The 13,335-nt window shown below is 43.2% G+C and overlaps 1 protein-coding gene across 1 annotated transcript in view; it reads left to right on the top strand.

Annotated features, from left to right (window-relative positions):
• The window catches only part of LOC133358967 (mucin-2-like), a 63,693-nt gene that overhangs the window by 15,634 nt on the left and 34,724 nt on the right, over nt 1-13,335 (top strand). The window contains exons 14-24 of the mRNA XM_061577350.1: nt 949-1,270; nt 1,704-1,871; nt 2,066-2,148; nt 2,815-2,972; nt 4,476-4,608; nt 7,613-7,779; nt 8,894-9,368; nt 9,731-9,838; nt 10,136-10,421; nt 11,371-11,516; nt 12,516-12,640. Of these exons, the coding sequence (XP_061433334.1) occupies nt 949-1,270; nt 1,704-1,871; nt 2,066-2,148; nt 2,815-2,972; nt 4,476-4,608; nt 7,613-7,779; nt 8,894-9,368; nt 9,731-9,838; nt 10,136-10,421; nt 11,371-11,516; nt 12,516-12,640 (2,171 nt within the window). The remainder of the gene's footprint in view (nt 1-948; nt 1,271-1,703; nt 1,872-2,065; nt 2,149-2,814; nt 2,973-4,475; nt 4,609-7,612; nt 7,780-8,893; nt 9,369-9,730; nt 9,839-10,135; nt 10,422-11,370; nt 11,517-12,515; nt 12,641-13,335) is intronic.

The following is a 13,335-nucleotide window of genomic DNA, read 5'->3' as shown; positions in this document are numbered from 1 at the left end:
GTGAACACCAGAAACATGAAGTGGCCGACAGAAATGAAGAAGCCTCACGTTGAGGGGTGGAAAGCAGTTTGGGGGCGGAGGACACTGGCCAATCTCTGAGCCACTTATACATTTATCAATCATCCTAATGCATGACCCTGCTGTAAAAAAGTCTTGAGACTCAGTTAGGCTTCCCTAGATAAATAAAGGACATTTTTATATTCAATATGTACTACCAGATGCAACTTTATTTATTTATATAATTTTATATATGACCTCGAAATCAAACATCAAATGACATGACTAATCATTAGTTTATTTTGGGTTACATCATGTAGGTATAATGTACATTTTTAACTATTACCCTCCACCGGCCGACAGCAAAAATAAAGAAATATTATACCCACACAATCTGACCCAACAGAAGCTAATTATGAAGCCTACTTATAAAATGAATCAAATCACGTGACACAGATATTATATATATCACTGGTTATAATGTATTTCATACACATCTGTGTCACATGTATATTTACACCAGAATTGTCCACATTGCCACGTGGGAGGCTTCATCATCGGCCAATGTCAATCCGTGCGGTCACCATCCGCTGCTACCATCGATCTCATTAGTGCACATGCATTGATCTCATCCCTCCATATCCACGGTGGTCATCATCTTGTGGGCGCGTTCTCTCCGATGCCTGACATTGTATCACCAGTCCTGTCTATCGGCTATAATCCCGTCCAGTGATGTATCCTAAAACAAGCCCACTTATTTTGATTCATTGTCAATTAGAGTCTCTGATTTGTGTTGTTCCCCGATGATCCGTGTGTTCCTTTTTCTGTCTCTCATAAAGCATGGATCTCTCCATGCCTCTTCGTGCACTTTTCAGCTTTTAATCATCTTTCCTGTTCACGTGGGGATTTCTGACTTGCATAAAAAAAAACACTGTCATATCATCCCTGCAGGTGACTCTGGACAACGGCCTGCGCATCTCTTGGGATGGCGTGCGGCGCCTGTACGTGACGGCTCCGCCTGAGCTCGAAGGCACGGTGGCTGGGCTGTGCGGCACTTTCACCCGCGACCAGCGCGACGACTTCATGACGCGTGCGGGAGATGTCGAGATCGAGGTGTGGGCCTTCACCGCTCGCTGGAAGGTGGCGCAGGGAGCGACCAACTCGTGCCCCGATGCCAATTCGCTGGCGCTGGCGTCTCCGTGCAACACGTACGCCCAGCTCAACGCGGCCGCCCAAGAGACTTGCAACAAACTGATGATCGACCCGTTTAACTGTACGTATCCTCTTGACATCTGCAAATATGCCGAACAGTCTTTGCTCCTCTCGGGACACTATGATTCACACAATTGCTTAGAACAGCATCCCGATTGAGTGGAAGTGTATGGAATCTGTAACTTATTTTACTTTAAAAGCATCCACTGTGTCGTAAATGCATTAATTCAACGATGTAAAAATTATGTTAGTGTTAATCACAATAATTCAGATTTATAAGTTGCCCTTTAACAATGAATCTCAGGTAATTCTCTTGTGTGCGAGCAGGATATGTTTTTGCAAGGACATATTCTGACATGTACCAGCTCATCCATTTTACAAATAATAACATTCATTCCAATAAGCGTCGGCACCTAGCTCTGTGTGACTTGGTCGCAGCGCTGCTTTGAACGCAACGCTCCGTACAACTACGTTGCTACTCTCTGTTTTCTTAGTTTGCCACACACGTGTCAACCCGGATGCTTTCAAAAAGGACTGCACATATGAGGTGTGCACAGCTGGGGCTCTGAGAGGCGCCGAATGTAAGACATTCGCAGACTACGCGTACATCTGTGCTTCTCGAGGAGTCGTCCTGGCCAACTGGCGTCTACTTCTAGATTGCAGTGAGTATTCTGTCATTCAGTAACCTGTCTACATAATGACATACTGCGCACGACAGTTGTATTGGCTTCATATCGATGATCACACATAGTTTATCAATATACAGTGTTTATATTTTAAACTGTAAATGTTGTGCTGGAGCAGTCGCGTAAACGATATGATCTGATGCTGTGATGTCTCGTCAATTCTCCCTCAGCCGTGACGTGTCCCGGTGACATGGTGTACCAGCAGTGTGCCTCTTCGTGCAGGAGTACCTGTGCCTCGCTGAGCAACCTCGAGGTGCCTGCCATCTACCTTATAATATCAGCTGTACAACATGTTACCCCTTCTAACTAACACTGCGAACAAGATTAGTATGCATTGAAAGCATTCCGATTAACATGCCTGGTTTAGTGCCAAACATGGGGTGGAGCGGTGGTGCAGTGCTTAGCGCATTTCTCTATTAACCTGGCCAGCTCTGTTTCATTCCCACCCGTGGCTAACATTAGTGGCGAGAGATATCTGAATCAGTCCTCGATCCGCCCACGCTGGCCAACGTGTAAACGTACGGTCAAACAACCTCCCATGACCGACATGCTACTGGGAACCCTTTGGAGAGGAGCGGATTGATAAAGGGTTGTACAAGGCCAAGCAGAAGAGAGCTCTCTATTACTGGATGATGAAAGAATTCTGTTTAGTAAATAGTGGGGAGAAATAAAATAAAAAATGGTATCAAGTCCTGAATTGTAACTGTTGCCGGTAGAGTAATGACAAAAACTTTATGTTTATACAATGAATACAATTTGAGTACAGAAGAATCAATAAAGACCAATAAATTATATTAACCTTTATAACCAATCACAGGGGGCGGATGATGATAGCGGTCAGTATGCTATCAAGTTACCTGGCTTCTGCTGTCGTTGTGCACGTGTAAGCCTCCTGTCTTGTGCGTGTTGTGGGAAGCAGGAATGTCACGAGGAATGTTCGGAGGGCTGCAACTGCCCAGATGGACTTCTCCTTGATTTCGATGGTCTGAGCTGTGTGGATCAGAGCCAGTGCAAGTGTTCTTACAGCAGCACAAACTACGCGCCAGGCAGCATTTTGCAAATGGGCTGCAAAAACTGGTGAGCATCGTCAACCAGGCAGATAGCAATGAATACCATGAATATCGATGTTCAGTTTGGCTGGAAGTTCATAAAATTCGGTCAATTCTCCTGCATATGATGCTGAGCAATATATTTTTCGACCCAGGTCACTTTCGTAAGAGACTTGGAGCCTCAATGAGTTCTGACCTAGTAAAATATCGTCTGCCTATACTCCTAACAACTATGTTTCACAGTTAGTTACTTTTGGGTTAGATCGTGTCGGTATAATACCAATTTTCATGTATACCCTCCGCCACCCGAAATAAACATAATCAAATGAAGTTGTCACGTGGGAAAATAAGCCAAATGATTTGGTTTTTCAGCGAACCATAATTGTGAAGATCAAGCTAATTTTTTACTATTTTATGATGAGGTTTCGCTGGACAGCATCATCAGCTGTTGATATCTCACCTCTCACGTGTTAACACGTGATAATGCTGGATGCAATCTCCAATTAAACGTCGTATAAAATTATAAACAAATAACTTGCTTTCCATCATTCTCCCCCCAGTTCGCTGAAAAAACATATCATTTGGCATATGCCCAATGTCACAACCTGATTTGATTGGCTATGTCGGGTGGCAGAGGGTATAGCTGACAATTCGCATTAGATCGACAAAGAATCATAATCTTTATTTAGACTGGAGGAATTCGAAAATGAACCATATTAGTCTTGAAAGCCTACGGATAAGATTTACGACTAACTCATAACATTTAAAGTTAAAATGCGAAAAATATATATTTTTACGGTGGTTTCCCACTCAAACGTGGTCGAAGCAGTGCTCGCCTTCTCTTTGTAGCTCTGAGTCAGTCCAGTGGCAGAAGTTCCACTTTTTATATGGCAGGGACGAGACTGTTCCTAAACAAGCAACTACTGATGACCAAATTTCGATTTAAAGCTTTCGTGACTGCAGGGATTCATCTTCTTGGTTCTTTCGGTAAAGTCACGTAGAAGGGAAATAATAAAATAATAAAAATACAACATAATAAAATAATTCTCACGACGTTTCGGCCACAACACAAGCAGCCGTCCTCAGGTGAAGAACAGGTCTGTCGGAAAGACAGCGTCTGAATGGAAAGACAGCGTCATTCAGACGCTGTCTTTCCGACAGACCTGTTCAGCGTCTGAATGGAAAGACAGCGTCATTCAGACGCTGTTTTTCCGACAGACCTGTTCTTCACCTGAGGACGGCTGCTTGCGTTGTGGCCTCAGGTGAAGAACAGGTCTGTTAGAAAGACAGCGTCTGAATGGAAAGACAGCGTCATTCAGACACTGTCTTTCCGACAGACCTGTTCTTCACCTGAGGATGGCTGCTTGCGTTGTGGCCGAAACGTCGGAAGAATTATGTTATTATGTTTTATTTTATTATTTTATTATTTCCCTTCTACGTGACTTTACCGAAAGAACCAAGAAGATACTGATGACCAATCGTGACGTGGGCATGTGTTTGCAATGACCTCATGGTGTCCCTCCGCTTGCAGCACGTGCGAGTACGGCGGATGGTCCTGTTGGAGTTCGGAAGGCTGCGTTGACGACAGCGGACTATGCCCCCAAAACATGCAGTGGTCCCCATGCAAGTCCTCCTGCCCTGTCACCTGCGGCAACATGAACAACGTGAGCACGAAATCCCAGAGAAACGCCACACTCATTCCCGGAAGAAAACCACTCGTCCCCTATTTGTGTGTGTCTCTCTCTCTCTTTATCGCTGTGTCTCTCTCGCTCCATTTATGTCTATATGTCTTTCCATTTGTCCTTCTGTAATAATAATGATTTGTTTTTTCATAGCACCCTTTATGCCGAGGAATCTCAGACCACTTTACAATGGCTTACAACTCTTTCTGTACATGGCTGAAAAGCTTTTCATTTGATCTTGTTGGCTATTTATTTAGTATTTATGATTTGAGCGCAAAGTATATATTTTTATCCTGTTTCACTAGATAAACTTGCAAAAGGCCTTGTTACCCAATTCAGCTTGCGGCAGCAACAGTTTCATGCAATGCCACGTGTGATATAACTCCCTTGATTTAATAATGATAATCTTGCATTTATATGGCTCTCAAATACCTCAGCTAAGTCAAAGTGCCTTACATTTAATTTCAACATATTTTAAACGGCACCCCCCGTGGCAGCTGTCCATGTGGGCACAAGGTGACTCAGCACCTGGTCTGAAAATGTGCTTTCGTCTGACAGTAGGGGGTGATGATTGCTGCTGTGTGCAATTCTATTTGCGTAATTTGTGAGTCATTTTTCGAATTTGGCCAATTGGGACCCTGACACCAATAAATAATGATCAAGTCCTTTCAAATCGTGTCAGGGGATCTTTAACTTCCACTGTAAAGCAGATTAAACTATAACAATTTTTTACCAGATAAAGCCCACTGAGCTATATAGATTTTTTTAAAGAATCGGCCTGGCCACAAATGATCGCTGAATGAAGTGGCTTATCACGTTAAAGTTTATAGCAGCCAAATACAGTACTCTAAATGCATGTTTCTAAATGTGGAGGGGAAAAAAACGGAGGACCCAGAGAAAAATTCACGTGACGATTGGAAGAACATGCTAACTCCAAATATAGTCGTCAGAGTCGGGATCGGAATCGGAATCGAACCTACAACCTCCTGCATACCAGACGAGGGAGTTAATATCTCGCCACTACGGCGCCCCAAATGTATGGTTATTTATGGTTATTACACCCTCAATAATAACCAGACTAGCCGCTGGGCTCTAACTGCAAACATCTGCAAAAAGCTGCGAACTTGCTTCCCTTGAGCCATGTCACCTCGGTAGTGCATTCTAGTGCCGTGCTCTCGCCTTACCTATTCATATGTCTCTCTGTTCCTGTCTTCTTGTTTCTCTCCGTGTCTTTGTTTCTCTCAGGCTCTCTCTTTATGTCTCTCTCTCTGTGTATCTCCGCGTGTCTCTCTGCGTTGGTCTACTCGTCTCTGCATCTGTATACCTCCGTCACTTTCTGTGCGTGTGTCTGTGTTCATCATTGAAGCGGTTAGCGCACTGCGCTAAAAACCGAGTGACGCGAGTTCAATTCCTGTTCATGGCCAACACCAGTGACTATTATCTGAACCAGTCCTGGGCCTCCCCGAGTTTGACTCAGCCTCAAATGAGTATCTAGTGTGGTGTGTAAATATCGCCACTGGGGAAACAAAGGCGGTCGGGCGTGATGCTGGCCACCCACCCTCTCGTGTACCGTGCCGGTCATCATAGGTGCTCACTAACAGCACTTGCCCCAACAATCTTTATACGGGGGATTTTTGTATTTGTAGCTCACAAGATAGTTCAACTCTGTCGATCTTAAAAAGGCCTCGCGCTCCTACAGTTTGCAAGGTGATAAGCCTAAAATCAGCACATGTTGATGAGTGTCATGATATGCACTGCTGTGAAATGAATGTGCGCAGAGCTCTCAGGTTAAGGGAGGGGTCATGTGGGATAGTGACCACTAGAGGGCGTCGGATTACCTTGTCTGCACAATAAGATCACATTAAATACTGAACAATAGCCAGCAGGGGGTGATGGTGGTATTGCGGTGTCATTTGGGCTTCAATAGCATTTCAAGTTCAACTTCATTTCAAGTTCATTTATTAGGTATAGCCCTGTGTGCCGTTCGGCTCTTGAATCGGGTGCAACCGCAACAAACAAAAAACATGAACAAGAAAACATCTTAAAGTGACTATGTGACTAAGTGCAAAGAGAAAATCCAGGAAAAAAAAACAGCAACTCTTTAGTTCTTTTGGCAAAGTCACGTAGGTATAAAATAAAATATTTTATCTACGTGACTTTACCGAAAGAACCAAAAAGTATGGATTCCTGCAGTCACGAAAGCTTAAAATCAACCATGTATGCACTTGCTCAGCTTATTCAAATAAAACATTCCCCCTTGTATAAATTAATTGAGCAATTTACCTAAAACGGAATTCGCTTTTTTGTTGTTCAACAAATAGTTTCTGATAACAGGCAGTTGCTATCTGCATGCACAAACAAATGTTACATCGTGGGTTTACCTAAAGACATGTATGTGCCATAATTGGCAATAACAGCGTAAATGAGTTGCTAGCAGAATTGGCCAGCTGTAAATTGGCTGCCCGCATTCGCCCCAACAGGAGGTTTCAGGGTTGCCAAGTCTCATACATTCTACATGTTCAAGTGCTATGCACTTGTACAGTGCCACTGGAGCTATGCACTTTTAAATCTAGATTAAAATGTAATTTCTTTAAAACTGCTTTTTGTGTTTAGTTTGTTGTCCTTCCTCCGCACCTCGGATTAGCTTGGTTGGCTACGTACGGTGTGGAAGAAGTTCAACATACATCCATACATGCTCACACACCAAGCAACTACCGTGTCATGCTTTCATATAGAAACATACGCAACATCACAGGGAAAATCACCCAAAAATATTCACCAATAACCCCACCCCTTTGTCAAACTAATCTCACCAGTGCCAGCGTGTGTGAGTGAAACCGTTTGAATGGCACTTCTCTTCGCACTGAACGGTCAATCTATTGTGAGTGGCATCTCTGAAGCCTGACAGCCACGGGGTGTCTTGTTGGTCTTTTCCAGTATTCTCATCCCAATCCCACCTCATGCCATTCTGCCTCCCCCCGCACAGCCCAGCCTGTCCAACTGCATCACGGAGAAATGCGATGCTGGTTGCGAATGCTCGACGGGCCTGGTGTGGGACGGCTCTAAATGTGTGCAACCCGCCCGTTGCCCTTGCTATCACGGCGGACAAAGTTTCCAAACGGGACAAAGCATCACACTCGACTGCAACAACTGGTAAGGTGTCCACTAATAAATAGTACTAGTACGTTGGTTTTAAGTGGTTCTGCTGGATAGCTCTGGTGTGCTTTTATGCTGTACTTAAGTGTTGTTATGCATGAGGTCTGACGTTTAGCTCCACATGATGGGAACTTCTTCAGGCACTGAATTCATTGATAATAATCTAGAGTTTTTGTCAATCCAGTGCCAGATGAACGCCTCCCCATGCTGTGTAAGGAATGAGGGTTGAATGACCTTACTTCACCATGCTGGTCGTTGGGTGTTGGTAGAGAGGTGGGGGGAGGGAGGGGAGACCCAGAACCAAATAAGATATTGTTGGGCACTAATGTTAACCGTGGCCGGGAATGTAATTCATGGGTCATCACATTCATAGCACAGTCTGAGAACTACTGCAATATTGCTGTAGCCCATTTAAAATTGTTGCATTGAAAACTTTCTCAACCAACACTCCTAAACACAGACACTCAGTAACTGAGAAGCAGGAACATGTGGCAGTGTTTATATAAGAAGTCCATCATGGACTATATATTTGAGAATTAACCACTTTAAAGGGGAAAGCTATGATTCACAGTAGCATGGGTGTTGTAGGGATAGTGTCCTTGTAATGTGCTTGTTGGACAATGTCCCAGCAGCGAGTTCGATGTTAGGCAGTGGTTCAGCACATATACACACTCAATTAACTGCTGCATACCTTGAACTGACCATACCACCAGTCCTTGTCTCTTCTCAAGAAGGCAACATCTTCTAAATTCCTTTGATTAAAGAAATGTCCATCCGCATGAGTTTTGTAACTCTTTCCAACAGTTGTTCGTTGTTGAAAGTATGTTTTCCTCTGGCTTGCTTCACATTTTGGGTGACACTTTGATCACTTTTGCCAGACATCAATCGGGGGTTGGTCCCTCAGAACAACACAACTTATTTAGGCCAAATATTAATTATTACTGGATCATCTTTAATAAAGTGTTAGTGCCCCCACCCCTGTTATAAATTGACCGACGAGACAGACAGACAGAGCTAATGCATATTCACACTTTCATCATGAGATTGAAAGTGTTTACAAAAAGTACGCATTGATGATAACTGGACTTTTTGTTTTTTTTCTGCACTACAGCGTGTGCAATGGACAGGTTTGGGAGTGTGAGCACAAGCGCTGTCCAGGCGTGTGCACGGTGTACGGCGACCCGCATTACAGGACCTTCGATGGACGTGCCTATGACTTCCAGGGCAACTGCCAGTATGTGCTTGCACGGACAACCTACAGCCTGATAGACTACAGCAGTTTAAACTTGACCGACATGGGCGACGTGGACAACGACGGCTTCATCCTCACGGTCGAGAACGTGCCGTGCGGCAGCAGCGGTGTAACTTGCACCAAGAACATCGGCCTCAAGTACTGGCGTGCTCACAACGGCGATGTCTTCAAGATAGATCTGGTGCGGGGGAAAAATGTCGTGGACTCCACCGGCAATTTCAATATTCGCCGCGCAGGTCTCTACCTGTTCGTCGACACTCCCATCGGCGTGTCCATCCAGTGGGACTACAGCACGCGGCTCTACATCAGGCTTCACCCCAAATACATGGGTTTGGTACGTGAGCTGCCCGCACACACGGATGCGCTTTGCTCTTCATTGCATCGAGGGTCAGAAAACCCTTCATGTGTTTAGATTTGAAAGGATGGAAGCAAGCAAGAAAGTAAGTAGGGTTCTAAGTAGTGTTCCTGATATGTGTCGGTTGGAACCATCGTTTACCCAGCTTGAGTCTCATCTCTTCCAAGCACGACAGGAATTGGGGACTCTAAATTAGCTGTCTAGACGAATGTAGATATTAAAAGCAAATGGTACAATTCTATAACTAGCAAAGACAATAATTATATTTATTCTTAGCAATATCTATGGTGACGATTGCACTTTTATATTTGTTGTAATCATATTTGCATCTAATCCCACAGGTGGAAGGCTTGTGTGGAAACTTCAATGGTGATCAGAATGATGACTTTGTGACACCAGCTGCAGGACCACCTGAAGAGATGCCAAACATATTCGGTGACAGCTGGAAGGTGGGAAAAATAGACTTGTCTATTATATTCTACTCTATCCAACTGTAAATACTGTCCAAGTTTGGCAAAAAATGTCAGTCGATAAAATGTTGCCACAGACCCTTGCCACTACCAATGTCTTTCACTGTGCAGTTTGTTATTGCGTGTTGCATTTGATGAACTCAACAATTCTGTCTGAAATCCCAACCTCCTCCTACCCCTCGATTTATCAACCCCACAAACCCCCCCCTTACCCCCACACCTTCCGCCCCCTCCCCCCCCCTGCCGTTCTCCCCTACTGCGTGTCATGTGATGCAGGTGCACGCGTACTGCGCACCGGCCGTGGTCATCAACGACACGTGCCTGATGCACCCTCACCGGGCAGCGTGGTCGCAGCGCAAGTGCGGCGTGCTCCGCTCATCTCTGTTCGCCGACTGTCACGGCGTGGTCGCTGTGGCACCGTACGCTGACCGGTGCCTCTACGATGCGTGTGGCTGCGATAGCGGCGGTGACTGCGAGTGCCTGTGCACTGCCATTGCGGCATACGCCTACGAGTGCAGTGCAAACGGTGTGCCCATCGAGTGGAGGAGCGACGAACTCTGCCGTAAGTGAAGTGCCATTGGCTTCTAGATTGCCTGCAAAGCTGTGCCACTTGATTTTTGTTGTGATGTCGATGTTGGCGCGTGTGGAATTGTTGGACATGTCTCCAGACAGACCTCGGACGTGTACTTGATATAGTTTTCAAACAACCCTCATATTTATCTTGTGGTCACTTTTTGATCTGGCTTGTAAATGCTAAGGACTATTCACATAATCATCTATTTATTTTATAAGAGGCCTCCTACACACAAAGAGAATATCAGCACAACACAGCAATTAACTTTTTTTATTGTGGAAAAAATTGCCAGAATTGGGAGATATTTCTGTAGCAATCACAAGGCTACACTCCCAAACTTCCTCACAGTTTCATCTAACGAAAGTATTCTACCACAGGGGGGAATTTGTAATCTTATTATTTCTTGACCTAACCTGTATTCACTCAGTTAAGGTATTAGAAATTAAAATTACCAGATGCTAATCATATAGAATAATAATGGGAATTGGATTTCACACGAAACTTTTTGTTTGTATTTTTTTGCTAGTGTACATTTAATAGTGGTGAAGAAATTAATTGATTCATCAATTCATATTGATTCTTCTAGCTCGCTTATATATGCAATGAAAAGGAAGAATAAAAATGCAAAACTTTGTATTTGTTTATGTTGCATGCCATGTAGTCACCACTTTGTAAAAAAGGACCAAAATCATGACATTTTTATTTAATTGCGAGGTTGACTCATGTATTAATGCTGAAGAAAATGCTATTTGAATGCTGAAAAATAATGCCTTTTTTGTTTGTGTGTTTAATAGACTACTGATATATAATGTGATCATAGAAAATGTTAAATTAGGTCTGAGGTTTTTCATTAACCAAATAAAACAACGCACTTTGAAGCTGTTTGCATATCCCTTGTGACCATGTTCTCTCTTTCTCTCTCATGTTCCATCCTTAGCCATGCAATGCGGCCACTGCCCAATGGAGTACTCGGCTTGCACCTCAGCGTGTCCCAAGACATGCAGAAATGCCATGTTCTATAATGACATCCTGTCAAACTGTAAGGACAGCTGTGTGGAGGGCTGCGCTTGTCCCGATGGCTATGTAAGCATCCTGCATGAATTTAATAAACCTTAAAAGAGTTTTCTTTTCTGAACACCGCATAAATGAGCACACACGCCACACACCTGTAATCGAGCGCTTTAGAGGCAGGGGTCGGTGAATCACGCTGAACTGTGAATCTTTAAAACCTGCTGTGCTTGGAAGTGGCCATGAGATGGCAGAACAGAAAGTGTTTGTGAACGCAAACCTTAGAGTGGTTTAACATCATCGACTTGGTGGATTGTCTCTGGGTATTCCAGTTTCGTCCCATATGCTAAACACTCATAATCCTGATAACATTTTGACTTGGTGAGGTATACATATGGTTCTACATGTAACCATTCAATATCACAAATGTATTGTAAGGAAAATAATGGTATCCTGAATTGCAATTTTTGTAATTAATAATAACTCAAGTATTCAGTCATACAGGGTAGAAAATGGATTGTAAGTGGAATTATATTCACCTGCACATGGCATGCGTAGTATACATTGGAGTAGGCCGCAATGTCTTCCAGAATTATCCTTTGACTAAATCATTTGTAATGCGCCAGACCTCATCAAATCTCAGAAGCTAAGCAGTTTTGAGCCTGGATAGTGCTTGTATGGGTGACCTTCGTGTATGCAACGTTGTCAAAGTCGGCTGCAGAGCTGTGCTGTGCGGTGGGTAGTACAAAGAAAAGTATAAAAATCCATTGTTGTAGACTGTACTCCTCTGCGCCCACATCTGTGCTCTCATTAACCAACCCGCACTGACCAGCGCAGTGAAGTATGGTCATATAACCCGCACAACTCGCACGGTGTGGGGAGAGGCCCTCATCCAACAGTAGATCAGCAAAAAAGGCTGCTGTTGTCTTGTTTTTGTTCAATGCCTTACCTGGCAATGGCCTCGTTAGCAACCATAATTTGAACAACTTGAGTGTAAGAATGTACAACGAATGAAACCATTTGAGCAGTGTAGTTTATTTGTTTCTCTCCTTGTGAATGTCTCCGCGACACCAGGTTTTGGATGAGGCCGAGAAAAGCTGTGTCAAGGAGGACGAGTGCGTATTCTGTATAATTGTGGCTGGGATAAAATACAAGGAGGGTGCTGTGATACCATCGATGTCAGACAAGTGTCACACATGGTAAGATAACCCGATAAATGAAGATAAACATTTGTGTAGAGCTGCCGAATGTATTTCAAGATGTAATTGGTTGTAAATAAGACACTAATTAAATGAACAACTTTGCAGATGGTAACATCTCCTAGTATGCATGTGCATAGTCTTCACGACTTATCATTTACCCAATGTCAATGCACATGCCTATCTATTTTTGTCAAATAATTAGAATTGTTCTGTAGCTCATTAATTAAATACTTTTTGTGCTGTTTCATTTTAGTTAAAATTACAAACTTTTACAGAATAGGTATATAATACAACATAAGAGTATTTGTACATGACTGTATGGGCACTGTTTATATAAGCTATTGCCCAGTAAACATGCAATGTTTTATTCACTTAATCTTTTATTATGATTTTTCTATCTATGTGACTTTACCGAAAGAACCAAAGAATACGATAAAAATTTACACTTTGTGCCCAAATAGTAAATACTATATGATGATAAATAAATAGCCAACAAGATGAAATTTAAAAGGTTTAAACCGTGTATAGAAAGAGTTTAAGTCATTTAAAAATGTAGCATGCAAATTAAAAGTCTTAGGATTATCACACTTCCCATTTGGCTTGTGTATATGCTCAAAAAAATGCACATCCTTTCACAATGTAATTTCAGCACAGCATTACCCAATCACATTGTTGTGAAGCATATTTTTAAA

This window comes from Lethenteron reissneri, chromosome 7 (genome assembly GCF_015708825.2).
Source record: "Lethenteron reissneri isolate LAM-NWPU_2019-01 chromosome 7, ASM1570882v1, whole genome shotgun sequence".
Classification (NCBI taxonomy): domain Eukaryota; kingdom Metazoa; phylum Chordata; class Hyperoartia; order Petromyzontiformes; family Petromyzontidae; genus Lethenteron; species Lethenteron reissneri.
This window is presented reverse-complemented; position numbering and strand designations above follow the sequence as displayed.